The sequence below is a fragment of the Rana temporaria genome, chromosome 2 (genome assembly GCF_905171775.1).
Source record: "Rana temporaria chromosome 2, aRanTem1.1, whole genome shotgun sequence".
Classification (NCBI taxonomy): Eukaryota; Metazoa; Chordata; class Amphibia; order Anura; family Ranidae; genus Rana; species Rana temporaria.
Window position 1 is genome coordinate 514,030,150 of NC_053490.1, and position 14,600 is coordinate 514,044,749.

General features: G+C 44.3%; 1 protein-coding gene across 1 annotated transcript in view; it reads right to left on the reverse strand.

Moving 5' to 3' along the window:
- Positions 1-12,961: 12,961 nt before the first annotated feature.
- Positions 12,962-14,600, reverse strand: part of LOC120927965 (beta-1,3-galactosyltransferase 5-like) — a 73,694-nt gene continuing 72,055 nt past the window's right edge. The window contains exon 2 of the mRNA XM_040338993.1: positions 12,962-14,270. Within this exon, the coding sequence (XP_040194927.1) occupies positions 13,323-14,270 (948 nt within the window). The 3' untranslated portion in view covers positions 12,962-13,322. The remainder of the gene's footprint in view (positions 14,271-14,600) is intronic.

Genomic DNA, 14,600 nt, shown 5'->3' on the forward strand with positions numbered 1-14,600 from the left:
CGCTCCGGGCGGCGACACAGCTAAAGTGCTCGAGGCAATCACATACTGCCGGACGTCCCTGACAGCGCAAATAGAGGAGATCAAGGTGGACCTTTCACTCATGCGACAAGACTTCCAAAAACGTTGTGAGCGTGTCACAACAGCCGAAACCCGCATAGGAGAGGTGGAGGACGCCGTTGTGCCGCTCCAGGCCAGCTCGGATCAAATGCAACTTCAAATCAATCAGATTCTAAGCAAGCAAGATGACATGGAAAATAGGCTCCGGAGGTGCAATCTCCGTTTCATCGGGCTCCCAGAGGGAGCTGAGGGCAAATATCCTACCACCTTCTTGGAGCAACTTCTTGTTGGCACCTATGGCCGCGAGGCCTTCTCCCCCACCCTGGCAGTGGAGAGGGCCCATCGTATGCCTGCCAGACCTCCTCCTCAGGGGCCCCCCCCCCCGCACATTTATAGCGAAATTCTTGAATTACAAGGATAGAGATGCGGCGCTGCGCATGGCCAGGGAAAAAGGTAACATCCACCTTGGAAACGCCAAGGTCGCTATCTTCCCCGATTTTTCTGCCGAGGTGCAGCGCCGCTGCCAGAGCTTCATGGAGGCGAAGAGGAGGCTCCGGATACAACATCTCAAATACTCTATGCTGTTTCCAGCTCGTCTTAGAGTTGAAAGGGATGGCCGTGTGTTCTTCTTTGAGGATACTGGGGAAGCCCTTGCCTGGTTGGAGCGTCCGGGGCCCTCCAGACGGGCAGTCGAGTGACATGACCAAGCGGGTCCATCGGCACTATTGATTGTCCCATCACCCGCGCATTACACGCTACCACGGGAGTCTGCAAATGCACTGAATCCTGGTATGTTACCCCCTTTTGTTATCTCCTTCTTACTACCCGCGGCACATGTCCTATTGCTCCTTACCTCTGGGACCTCCTGGGACCCCCCCTTTGCCTTCCCCTGTTTTACTCCTCCTTCAATTGTAACCTGCAGAGGGGATCTCCCATACTCAGGGCCCCTATTGACTGGTTGATCCATGTAACTACCCTGGAGACTGTAATTGCAGAGCACAATCAGTCCTACACTACACATGCCTAACACAGCGAATTTTCACCCCCCCGCAACCGGAGCATGCATCCCTCTATTATGTGATTGCAGAACTTTGGCTAATATCGACCCCCACACTGTGCTTCTGGCTCACAGTACAGGAAGAGCCTGTTGCTCTTTATTTGCGGGCCTTGTATTTTCCAAATGTTTCATGCGGACCGATCACTGCAGATCTTTCACGTAACAGCAGGACATTTTGGTTTTACCTGCTACCGGTTGTTACCCTTTTTTTGGGGTTTTGGGCACATACCCGCATCAGTTGGGGAGGATGTAGGGTGGGGAGGGGGGAGGGGAGGTTAGTTTTTACTTGATGGAATGCAATACAACGAAGTGCATGTTAACATACTGCATAGATGGCAAACCTTGTATTCATTTAATGCTACTGTTCCACGATATGTCTTAATGTCTGTATTATGGCATCGATAAACCTGCTCACTTGGAATGTGCGTGGGCTTGGGAACAAGGTAAAGAGATCCGCGGTTTTCTAATTTCTTAAAAAACAACGTGCCGACATTGTGGTGTTGGTGGAGAGACACGTTGAGGGTTGGCTCCAGATGGCACTCCACCGACCATGGATCGGATGGGCCTATCATTCATCCCGCTCCTCCCATGCTCGCGGAGTCTCAGTCTTGATTACCAAGACGGTACATTTTGAGCTGTGTGATGTCCAGTCTGACCCACAGGGGCGATATGTTTTTCTCTTGGTTAAATTGGATGGTGAACCTTTCCTACTGATGGCATTCTATGTACCTCCACCATTTAGCTCTACTATAATTACAGAAGGCTTGCTATATATGACTCGTCATCCTTCGATTCAGGCGGTGTGGCTGGGGGATTTTAACGCTACGCTGAACCCTACATTAGACAAACTGTCACCCTCACCATTACCTACTACAGCTCCAACCCACACTAGATTCTCCCAACTTATCTCTTCCCTCACTGACACCTGGCGTTTTAAATTTCCGCTCACCCGAGCTTACTCTTGTTTCTCAGCTACTCATAACACTATGTCCCGTATAGACTTTATATTTATTTCTAATACCCTTGCCCCAAGATTACTGGGAGCTGAATTTGCCCCCAGGTTACTCTCAGACCATAGCCCATATTGGATTAGCCTCTCCGTCCCATTAGACAGACCGCCCCGTACGTGGCGCCTGAATCTGTTTTGGCTCACCCTGCTGTCGGAGGATGATGAGCTTGGTAACAGTTGGAGAACCTACTTTTTGGAGAATGATGGATCTGCATCCCCAGATATAGTATGGGAAGCCTTTAAATTGCACGCAGGCCTGACTCTGACCTCCTATATTAACAGGCTGAAGGCTGACTCATCGGCTGCACTGGACAGGGCAATGCGGGATTTGTCCTCCTCTGAACAGGGATATATGGCAAACCCCTCTCCTGCTGGGGCTGCCCAACTCAGGTTACAAACCAGGGGTGGTCAATCAGCTACAGCACGAGACGGCCAGGAAAAAACGTTTCTTTGCCAGACAGAAACTGTATGAACATGGGGAGAGAGTGGGTAAACTGTTGGCCTATCTAGAAAATAGTGAGGATAGACCCCCTACGGTAATTTCCCTCACTGGTCCTAATGGGGAAAAGATTATGGAACCCCAGACTGTCACTTTTAAATTTAGGGACTTCTTTTCACAACTTTATACGTCCCAGGATTCCACCACTGAAGCTCAATTGGAGGATCTACTGGCGGGAATCACCTTTCCACAGCTAGATGACACCCAAATGGCTATGCTAGATGCACCTCTTACACTCGACGAAATAACCACAGCGATTGCGAGCTTCGCCAGATCCAAGGATCAGGGTTCAGATGGGTTACCCATAGAATTTTACGCCCAATACAGCGAGATACTTGCCCCCAAGTTATTGTCCCTCTTCAATCATTTATTTAACAACTTCACCTTACCCCCATCGATGGGCGAGGCAGTCATTATCCTCATACCTAACACCTCATTCAAACTCAGAAAACTGTATATTAACTTACAGGCGACACATGCTAACGTTGGGTCCCGGGCGGTGGTGGCTTTGGACACCGCCAAGGCATTTGACTCAGTGGAGTGGCGGTATCTTTGGGGTTCCCTTTGCAGCTTTGGTTTTGGACCTAACTTTATCAAGTGGGTTCAATTATTATATCTGGCACCCAGGGGTAGGGTGGTGGCCAACGGGAGGGCCGTTTAACTTATCCAGGGGCACTAGACATGGCTGTCCACTGTCTCCGCTCCTCTACGCCCTGGTGGCGAAGCCCCTTGCAATCTCCATCAGAGAGGACCCTGAGACCCAGGGTCTTTGCCTTGGTTCCCTGACTGAAAAAATTAGCTTATACGCAGACGACAAGCTACTATACCTGGCCGACTCTACCACATCTCTCCGGAAGGCATTGAATACGATTGAACACTTTGGTCAGTTCTCTGGCCTTAAATATTAATTAAGAGAAATCCCAAATATTGCCTATGGATAGTTTCCCCTCCCCGAGCTACAGGCGCAGTTATCACTCCAGCGAGTAAACACTATTAAATACCTTGGAGTATTGGTGAATAGAACACCGGCTGACTATATTTTCCTGAATATAGAGTGTGGGGCCGCATTAATATTGTTAAAATGATTTTACTCTCTAAAATATTGTATATACTCTGGCACACACCCGTATAATTACCCTTGAAATTTTTCAAGTTAATGGAGGCCATACTCAAGAAATGTATTTGGTTTACCAACAGACACAAGCTGGCCTGGAGAGTCCTTAAGAACCCCACTGATCTAGGTGGAACAGCCCTCCCTGACTTAAATCTTTACTACCTCGCTTCCCAATTGTCTCAACTATACCACATAGATAAAACTGACAGACTCAGATTTCTCACGCTTCTCTGTCCACGGTGAGCACAACTAACCGATGATCCGCTTACTGCAATCGCGGTGGGACATAGTGGAAACAACTCCAATGGAGACCGTGGGTCCCTATTGTATCAATATAGGCACGTATGGGACATTGCCACTAAAACGTTGACGATCCCTAAGCATAATGACTATACCCCTTTATGACACAAAAGACTGCTCTCAGAGTTTCTCTTGATCCCTGACACAGAGATATGGTGCGAACATGGAATATATTATTTTCACCACATAATTTCCGATGCCACACTTAAAAACTTTGAGGACCTCCAAAATGAGTTCCTGCTGCCTAATTCTATGATTTTCAGATTCCTCCAAGTGCGTCACACAGCCCAAGCTTAGTTCCCTCGGCCTTTGCCACAGCCCACATCCAATGTCATCATGGCAGTGGTTAAGGGTGTGGACCCACGAAAACGAATCTCTGACTTTTATGTCATGCTCCTCACCCCATCATCTACCACACTAGCTTACATCCTTAAACCAAGATGGGAAAGAGAGGTGGGCCGGACGAGGAGTGGAGTGAAGCACTTGACGCATGCAAGACTGTATCCCCCAAGCTCTCCGATAGGCTGACCCAGTTATACGTGGTGCACCGGGCATATCTCACCCCCCCTAAGAATCGCCCACTTTCGACAGCAGTCTTCTATCTTGTGCACGATGTGCAATCAAGCCACAGGCACATTCTTCCATCTACTTTTGGCATGCCCGGTCCTCCAGGGTCTGTGGAAACAGATTGTGGACTTCCTCCATAATGACATGGGATCCCCATTGACCCTGGACCCCAAACAATGCTTACTGGGGAAATTCCCTGATTCTGAAATAGACAAATTCACTAAACATTTTTGCATGAAACATTGTTTTTTTGCTAGAAAAATTATAGCCAGACAGTGGATGAGACCCACTCCCCCCAGCTTCAACGACTGGAAACTAGATATAAATAACACACTTCCCTACAAAAAGTTCATATATATTAACAGAGGTTGTCCAGATAAGTACAACAACATTTGGGATAGATGGCTTGAGTCCACAGACACATGCACTGAGGGTCCGTAAACCTATAAATTCTTTTAGCGTACAATACCATGAATAGCGTAGACATAAGGTTCATTTATAGTTACTGAGTCCATTGTTCGATCTGAAAAAGTTTTTTGATCTACTATGCCTATATGTGTATAAACCATATTTCTTTGTTTTATGCATTTCTCCAGTATTGCCTTGTAACTTGCAGAACTATGTTCCAAATGTAAATTGTTTAATAAAAACTTTTTTCAATAATAAAAAAAAATACCAATTGCGTTACATGAACAACTTGAAAATCAATAAAAATACCCGCAAAATAAGCATGCAGTCCCCTTTGACATAATGCTGTCATGATAAATTCCAACCGTTACTATACTGCAGGTAAGTAATTGGTTAACAATGTGAAATAAATTGGACTTTTGTTTTGTCATTAAAATTGAAACTATGCAAAAAGAAAAATATAATGAAAAATTGAATCTTGAAAAATCTACCAGTTATTGATTAGTGAGAATAAATCATAATTGCAGAATCTTCAATACTTCAATATTTTAGAGAACAACAATGAATTCAAGATAAAATCAAAATGACATAATTACCCATTCCAAAATGGCTATTTTCTACTGGCAAGTGACCAGGGTTAAGATGGCTGTCGTGGCTTTCAAGTGTGTAGTAATCTTCATGAATGTAAAGATATGTCTTCATGCATGGTGCAAGTTTGTCTGAGGCCCCGTACACACGGCCAAGGAACTCGACGTGCCAAACACATCGAGTTCCTCGGCCAGTTCAGTCCTGGAGCCGCCGAGGACCTCTCCCATAGAGTTCTCCCATAGAACAACGAGGAAATAGAGAACATGTTCTCTATTTCCTCGCCGAGGTCCTCGTCGGCTTCCTCAGCCGAAAGTGTACACACGGCCGGGTTTCTCGGCAGAATTCAGCCAGAAACTCGGTCGGAAGCTGAATTCTGCCGAGGAAACTGGTCGTGTGTACGGGGCCTGAGAGTGTAGATCTCCCAGTGTGCCCCTCAGGGTGGGTCCCTGAGTGTGTATGTCCCTCCGTCCTCCCTGTGGGAGCAAGTGTGTGTTTCTTTCATCTAATTTTTCTTCTTTTAAGTATTGTCTCCGGACAATAAGATTATAACAATTATACTAAGTTCTGCCCAACCAGAATGTTTCCTTAACTCATAGGTTGGTTGCAAATATGGGAATAACTGTCCAAAAGTGTCTGGTTTCTATAGGTTGACAACTTAATGATTAACTGTTCTCTGGACTTTGAGATTCTCAAGTAATATCACTTTTAACCACTGGGTGTTTCACATGTATTGTGAGCCTAACTTAAGTTAATATTCTATTTTCAGAATGTGTATAAGTTTATATAATGCTGGGAAGAATATATATATATATATATATGTAGCGCCTGGTTACTTTTCAGAACCGGTGCTAGTGTAAATTTAGAGAGGGTCAGAGAGTTAAGTGACTCTGACCAGGTTAATCTGTTTAAATTTGGAGCCTCTGTCCCCGTTTTGGCTGTGCTGTGGGTTCATGCTGTTGTTTCTGGGGTGTTGATCACACCCCAGGCCGACAGGTGGCAGCAGTGGAGTCAAGGGTTTGGATGCTTTTTCCCGGTAGCCTATCAGGAGGAGGATTCCTCGCTGTGCATGCTGGGGAGGGCTATTTATGTGGCAGACACCATTTTCTTGGGTTTTTCTTCCCATGTGGCGCCCACCTTCAGGGTAGCCATTCCACGGCACCCCAGCAAATGGCCTTCCGGACCCGGGTGGGCGTGCTACGCAGTGATCCTGGTTCCGGGACCACGTTGGCCCGGAGCATCTGATCTGCCGCTGGGTGACTGGGTTCCCAATCTGATGAGGTCCTGAGCTGTACGTCCTGTTAGAGGAAGCTGTCAGGTGGAGAGTCTGCCTGAGGAGTGCCAAGAGAGGCTGGTGTTCCAAGAGGGGCATGACCATCCATCAGGGACCAGGAAAAAACAGGTACTGAGAGGCTGGATGTTGGTCACCTATCAGTCGGTAACCTAACCAAAATTACCTGAAGGAGATCCGGGTGTTGAATCTGTTAAGGTGGATTCCGGACTTAACCCCAAAGTCTGAGTGACATTCTGGCTGCCAGGCTGGTGAGAGAGGCCTGTCCAGATGCGCTGTGCCCACTCTGGCTGGAGTGGTGAGGTAAAAGTTGTCGTTGGAAGCAGGACTGTTTCCTATCTACATACACCTGAATCTGTTCTCTATTTCTACTATCTCTTCACTCTTCACCAAGTTCTACTGTTTTTACCTGGCTGGGTAATAAAAGCACAGAAAAGACACCTGTTGTATGGACATTACATTTACTACAACTCTCATCTAGTACCCTAGACGGCGGAGAAACAGAGGTAGCGTGCCACCCAAAACAAACCAGCGGCTCCTTCGGGGGTAAGCGCTACACGTGGTGGCCTCGTCCGGGATTGGCTGTTACCACTGGCAATGGAACTGAGAAATGTATCCCGCCATTGGGAGCCAGGAATTATTGTGGTGTTGGACTGTGCTGGTGAGGAAATAGTTAACTTCAGGTAGTGAAAGTCTGGGCGCACGTGCAGCGGAGTGACGTGTGCCTGCAAAGTTCTCAGAAAATAACTCAATGTGAGAGGAGTTACCCACCCCTGTGTGAGACGTAGGGCGAGTTTGGCACCAAAGAGCAGAGTGATTTGCCCACCCACGAGAGAGAATAAAGCGGACATGTCTGAGCACCCAGTGCCCTTCGAGAGGCTGAGGCCTCCTATGTCTTCTTTGGGAGTCAATCTGATTCCCGTTGTGACCGGAGCTCCCCTGACAGATACCGGAATCCGAATGGGGATGCGGGGGCGGTTCGTGCTGTTTACTAGCGGCAGCGTGGAGGCCCTTGGCTTGTCTTGTCCCTGATGAACGGAGCTAGCTGTCAGGATCCTGCCTTTTGCTCGGTGCAAGAAATGTGGGAAATATTTGTTCCAAGTGGAGCAACCGATGGAGTCTCCCTGCGAATACCGGGTCGATTGGATTACCGGAATGGTGACCGCAGAGGAAGTTGTTCCTTGGCCCGCACCTGCTACTACTGCTGATACTGCTACTACGTCTTCGGTCGCAACTCCGATGGTGTCCCCCAAAGTAAGTGACTGTGATGCGGCTGAGACTGTGCCTGCTGTGAAAGTGGATGTTGCCATCGACATATTTTTGGTAAAAAAAATCGCAATAAGCGTTTATCGATTGGTTTGCGCAAAATCTATAGCGTTTACAAAATAGGGGATATTTTTATTGCATTTTTAATAATATTTTTTTTTACTACTAATGGCGGCGATCAGCGATTTTTTTCATGACTGCGGCATTATGGTGGACACATCAGACAATTTTGACACATTTTTGGGACCATTGTCATTTTCACAGCAAAAAATGCTATAAAAATGCATTGTTTACTGTGAAAATGGCAATTGCAGTTTGGGAGTTAACCACTAGGGGGCGCTGAAGGTGTTAAGTGTGACCTCATATGTGTTTCTAACTGTAGGGGGGCAGGGTTGGACGTGTGACCTCATTGATCGCCTTTCCCTATATCAGGAAAAAGACGATCAATGACAGCGCCACTGTGAAGAACGGGGAAGGTGTGTTTACACACACCTCTCCCCATTTTTCATCTCCTGTGACCGATCCCGGGACTCCGGGGGCAAACGGGTCCGCGGGTCCCGTGGCCGCGGTCACGAAGCTTCGGACGCCCCATGGCTGGGCACTTAAAGAGGATGTACAGGTACGTGCTTGTGCCCAGCCGTGCCATTCTGCCGACGTATATGTGCAGGAGGCGGTCCTTAAGTGGTTAAGCGAATCTCACATTTTTTGCCAGTAAATATTAAATGTATTATTTTTCTCCTTCATAACCCACGACAATTGCAAAAAAAGTCTTAAAAACGCCAATTTTTTCGGGAGCAGTGATTTTAATAATGCTTAAAGTGAAACAATAAAAGTGAAATATTCCTTTAAATTTCGTACCTGGGGGGTGTCTATAGTATCCCTGTAAAGTAGTGCATGTTTCCCGTGCTTAGAAAAGTCCCTGCACAAAATGACGTTTCTAAAGGGAAAAAAGTCATTTAAAACTGATTGTGGCTATTAACCTCCCTGGCGGTATGATTCTGTGAGGTTTTTGATGCTGAAAGCCATACAATCGTTTATCGTTTTGCATTGAAATTTGCCGTTTTATTTTGTAGGCCTGTAATTCTTATGCCGCATACACACAAAGCGCTGCGCAAACTGTTGGCGCTATATAAATCCTGTATAATAATAATAATAATAATAATAATAATAATAATCGTTTTTCGGGTTGTAAAAAATTACATTTTTAAAGGTCTAGAAAAAACGACGTTTTTTTCAACCCGATCGTTAAAACGGCCTTGCCTACACACGATCGTGAAAACGGCCTTGCCCACACACGACCACTTTTTACAACGTTAAAAATTACAACGTTAAAAACGTTGTGAAAAATTAGAGCATGTTCTAAATTTTTAATGCCCATTTTTTACATAGTGAAAAATGCTCTGGAGCCCATACTTGATCGTTTTAATGACATTAAAAAAAACGTAATTTTTTAAAAGAAATAACTCACTTAAATCTGTCCAAACAAGAGTCTAGTAGACTCTATTTTTGTTTATAGCTCAAAAAATAAAAACCGCAGAGGTGATCAAATACCACCAAAAGAAATCTCTATTTGTGGGAAAAAAAGGACGCCAATTTTGTTTGGGAGCCACGTCGCACGACTGCGCAATTGTCAGTTAAAGCGACGCATTGCCGAATCGCAAAAAGAGGCCTGGTCCTTTACCTGCATATTAAGAAAACTAGGATTGGGACTTTAAATGAGGCATATAAAAAGCATACACCTCCATCCCTGTTGGTTAAAAGAGAGAAAGGAGTTTTTGGGACTTTGAATGAGATGCGTTTTTAAGCAAACAGTAAGTATAAATAAAGTTGTATACGTAATAACCAGGCTCACACTTACCACCCAAACAGAAAGCCAAATTCAACTGTCTAACTGTATATGTTAAAAGCAGAGGATTGGTTGCACGCATTTGCAAATACATGGTTAAGCTGCAGGCCGTGCCTCTATTGAGGAGGCTTTAAAAGTTTAGTTAGGACTGCAGTATGCAGAGAGCCTTGGCGATGGCCTGAGCCTCTTTTCCCCAGTTGTCAGGGAAGTGAAATGGCTCACAGCTTCTCCCCAGCCAAAGAGAACAGAGGGGTGTGGACTAGGTCAACCCCACCTAAAAACACAACTAGACAGCCCTGCTTAATAGCATATTGATAATATCAGTGAGGATTTATACAAAATAAATCAATGTGTCAGTTGCGCAGCTTTGCTTAGAACTTTTTACATATACATTGATTTTGCTGCCTTAGAAAAATATTTATTGGGCAAAAGAACAATAGTTGAATAGCATACATGTGGTTCACAAGGGTCCATCAAAGGACCATTTTTTTTATATTTTATTCTGTGACATTTTAAAATTTGTATTAATCTTTATGTAAACGTTTTATTCATTTACTGTATGTGTCCATCCTCTCTAAACTGGTTAAGTCAAATCATTACCTGGGTTTTGTTTTCCTCACTGAACAAACGTCTCCTTGTTGTCATCATTTCATTTGGGCAAATGGTAGGAAAGGCACAGTATATGCGTATGAATTTCTCTGCTGTCTTAAAAATCCTATGAAATATCTCAAAAAGTCTAATAAAAATATATATTTTTTTTGTAGGACATTGCTAAATAAAAGTATCTGCTTTGGCCAAAGCCACCAAACTCTTCAGACATTTTTTATACATGCTCTAGAATTCACAGTAGTTCAAAAAAGTGTTTTAGTGTGTAGACATTTAAGCCCTGGTCCACACTGATGCGATTTTGGATCTATTCCAGAATGCATTGGATCGCATGACAAGAGAACAAGAGAAATGGAGGTCGTTCACATATATGCGGTCCGAATGTTGTGCAATGATAAAAAGGGTCCTGTGTCTGTTTGGTGCGATTTAGAGCCCCAACTAGATGAATGGAAACTGCATGGAGAACATATTATTCAAATTGAATACGGTTCAAGTGCGTTTTTTAGTACTCTATGCTGTATTTCTCAAGTCATTTTGAGAAAGAGAATCGCAGCTGCATCCAAAAGGCACTGCAAACACATTGGAATTGCAGATGTACGCGGGTGAAGTTATACTGCCTGTAAACCTTCAAATCGCACTGCAAAACTCATTGAAAAATTGCACCGCATCAGTGTGAACCTAGCCTTATTGTACCAGTAAACGGAAATAACTCTGCCCTCCATGGAGTTTCCCTGGTTGGACCTTTTGTCTTTGTGCAGTCCACTCTGGTTCCCTACACTCTGTTGAAGTCAACCTTTACCCAAAACTTAAATGTATCCCCATATTCCCAATACCCCAGCCTGTAACTAAACTGCATTTTTTTGCGGGGCAGGAGCAATTACCTTTCTTAATGGTAACTGCTCCCACTTCCATATTCCTTGCTTTGGAGCAAAATCCCCCACCTCTGCAACCTCCTGGGATAATGTCACACACCTCAGGAGGCCACAAGATCAAGTTCACGGCAGCCAAACACACTGATGCACTAGAATGCCAAGTCAATAGGAAGTCACAGCCAGCTCCCAAAGCCAACGTGCTAGTGTGGAGAATCTGAAGCCCTGAGAAGAATTGCCTATTGGGAAGACAGTGCTGGACTCCATGGTAGGGTGACCACGTGTCCCGGATTGCCAGGGACAGTCCCGAATTTTGCCGGTCTGTCCCGGGTACCTTTATTCCAGGACAATACATGTCCCGGAATTAAACTGACACAACTACCCCCCGGGCCGATCTGATGACCCCAAAAAAGGCCGCCACACCACCACTTTACTCACTGACAGTACTTGTCCTGGCTGGGAATGTCTACAGTGACGGGACCATCGGATGCCGAGGCTGTCGGATCCGAGTGAGGAGACCTGCTAACTGAGTGGCGTACTACATGTCTGAAACAGAGCTGGGTTTCGTGAGTGTACACACTACAGATGTAGTCTGTCCTTATTCCATCGTACATAATATCATTGCGCAATGAGGTTTTTTCTCTTTTCTTTTTTGCCTATGATCGTTCCTGAGTGCCTGTACACCTGATCTTTACAGCTGGAGTGCTGGGAGCGCCACTAATCAGAGGAGAGGCATTGTGGATTTATTCATTATCAGGACTGTTTATCACATTTCACATTGTGTTTGTGTTTGGGATTTGATTCACTGTGAATTTGTAATTTATATTATCTGTACTGAGTACCATACATTAAGTTAATTTAAGCGCATCTATATTTTCACATAAATGTCTGGAGGAGCATGATCCCCATGACCTGCTTGTGATTGGAGAAATCATAAATCCCACCTCTTGTGTCCGTTCACTGTCATTACAGCACAAACTGATTTTTGTGAAGGAGGGTGTCCCTGAATGGTAGTTTGGAGATGTGGTCACCCTACTTCATGGGCTGCTAAGTCATTTTAGCTCCCAGGTGCCAAGGCTGGTAACAGTCAATAGCATTCACCCAATCTGCATAAGGTGCAAGGAAGTTGGGAATTGTAGTCTATAGGTAGCTAAAACATTCTTGCAAGCTACAGGATATTCCCATCCACCACCAACCTTGTTACTGTAAAGAATGAACAGGCTGAAACAACGGAAAGTGCAAAAATATGATTATAAATAGGCAAGTGAATTCTTTTTTTAACATAAATGGCTTTAAATGTTCCGTTGGCAGTATAAATATCTGCTGTATTCATACCTGACACCTACCTGTCATTACAACCAATGTCCACTAAAAAGATGAGGACTGTGTGAGGTCTAAACTCCTACCTAAGGCCTGATTCACACCTATGCATTTTTAGTGCTTTTTGCATTTTTCAGATTTGCATTACAGTCTATTTGCCATGGTTTCCTATGGAGCACAAGCTGTAGTACAAATCTGCAAAATGCAAAAAGCACTAAAAATGCATAGGTGTGAATCTGGCCTTAAACCAGCTAGGTTGACTAGGACTGGCTTTTAGGGGAGGCATTGTCGTAGACATTCACGAATCAGAATAAGAATCTATTATATTACTTTAAAAACAAAAGGGCTGTCAATGGACAGCTTATTTTATCAAGGCTCAAGGTTTCACACTACCCTTGATCCTAAGGTCAAAGTGAATGAGTTGGCTGTAAATCGTTGATCTTTCCACCTATTTCAATAGAAATATTTTGCAGTATCCCGGTAAAACATTTAAAGTATGGAATAGCTGGAAACATCTCTGTAGGTTCCTCAACATTGTTCATCTTGTGCATTGTGTAAGGCCTCCCAGTAAATGACTATTTCCTGTGGCTTGATTTCATGAGATGTCACAAGGTTCCGATAAGCGCACACAGAGAATGATGGCTTAGAAGCAAAAAATATAGGCTTAGTGTGTAACTCCTGTAATGAGATCTTCAACTTCTCCAGACACATTCCTATGTACACATCCTCAAGTTTAAAAAATGGTAAAGAGAATGAGATGTTAAAAATCCTTTGGGCAACATCTACGGAGAGCACGTAGCCTGTACCCGAACAAAAGGGGGGGTATTTCTCACCATTATATTCCTTTTTACTTATGTACCACTTGCTAAAGACATAACGTATAGGGGCATCGTCTGGCTTTAGTATCCCTGTGAAGAGATTTGAAGTCAGATTTTTACGCAGGAGAAGTTTAACAAGGTAATACGTATTGACAAACATGTCTGTATCTGTTTTCATGACGTAGTGGGTCTGAGGGCAATGATTCACAATCCAGTCTAAACCCATAAACGTTTTTATGGTCAAGTTGTAATAGGTGTCTACAAAATCTTTTTGAATGATGTCTTTGTAGATGTTCAACTCTTCGGATAAACTGTCGAGTTTACTGGGGCTCGTGCCAAGAAGAAAGAAGGTCACCACTCGCTTTCCCTGGATGAGTTGCTCTTTCCCCCACGTTTTGCGGATTGCCATTCGCGCCTCTATCTGGTCGTATGTTGTAGTCACCAGGAGCACCAGAAATGGAGGGTTTTGTTTGCAGTTTGATTCAGGCACCGTCATGAAGTGGTTCCTTTTATAGTCAGTTTTAAAGGAAAAACGGTTTTCTGATTTGTGGAAGCAAAAAAAGCACAAGTCAGTCTGATAGTTTGTGATAAAGAACCCAAACATACCCAAACAAGGAAAAAACAAGAGTGCCACAAAAACCACCTTCTTCCGAGGCATCTGGAAAAAAATAGAGAAGTGGTGTCAATAAGATTATTAATTATACAATAAAATACAGGTCTATTCTTAAAGCAAATCAAACCCCAAAACAAAAAAACACCCCTCACATTTTTGTAAATATTTTATTATACAGGGTGGGCCATTTATCGGAATCCACCCGGGTGTGCCATTTATATGGATACACCTTAATAAAATGGGAATGGTTGGTGAAATTAACTTCCTGTTTGTGGCACATTAGTATATGTAAGGGGGGAAACTTTTCAAGATGGGTGGAGACCATGGTGGCCATTTTGAATCCAACTTTTGTTTTTGGTGTATCCATATAAATGG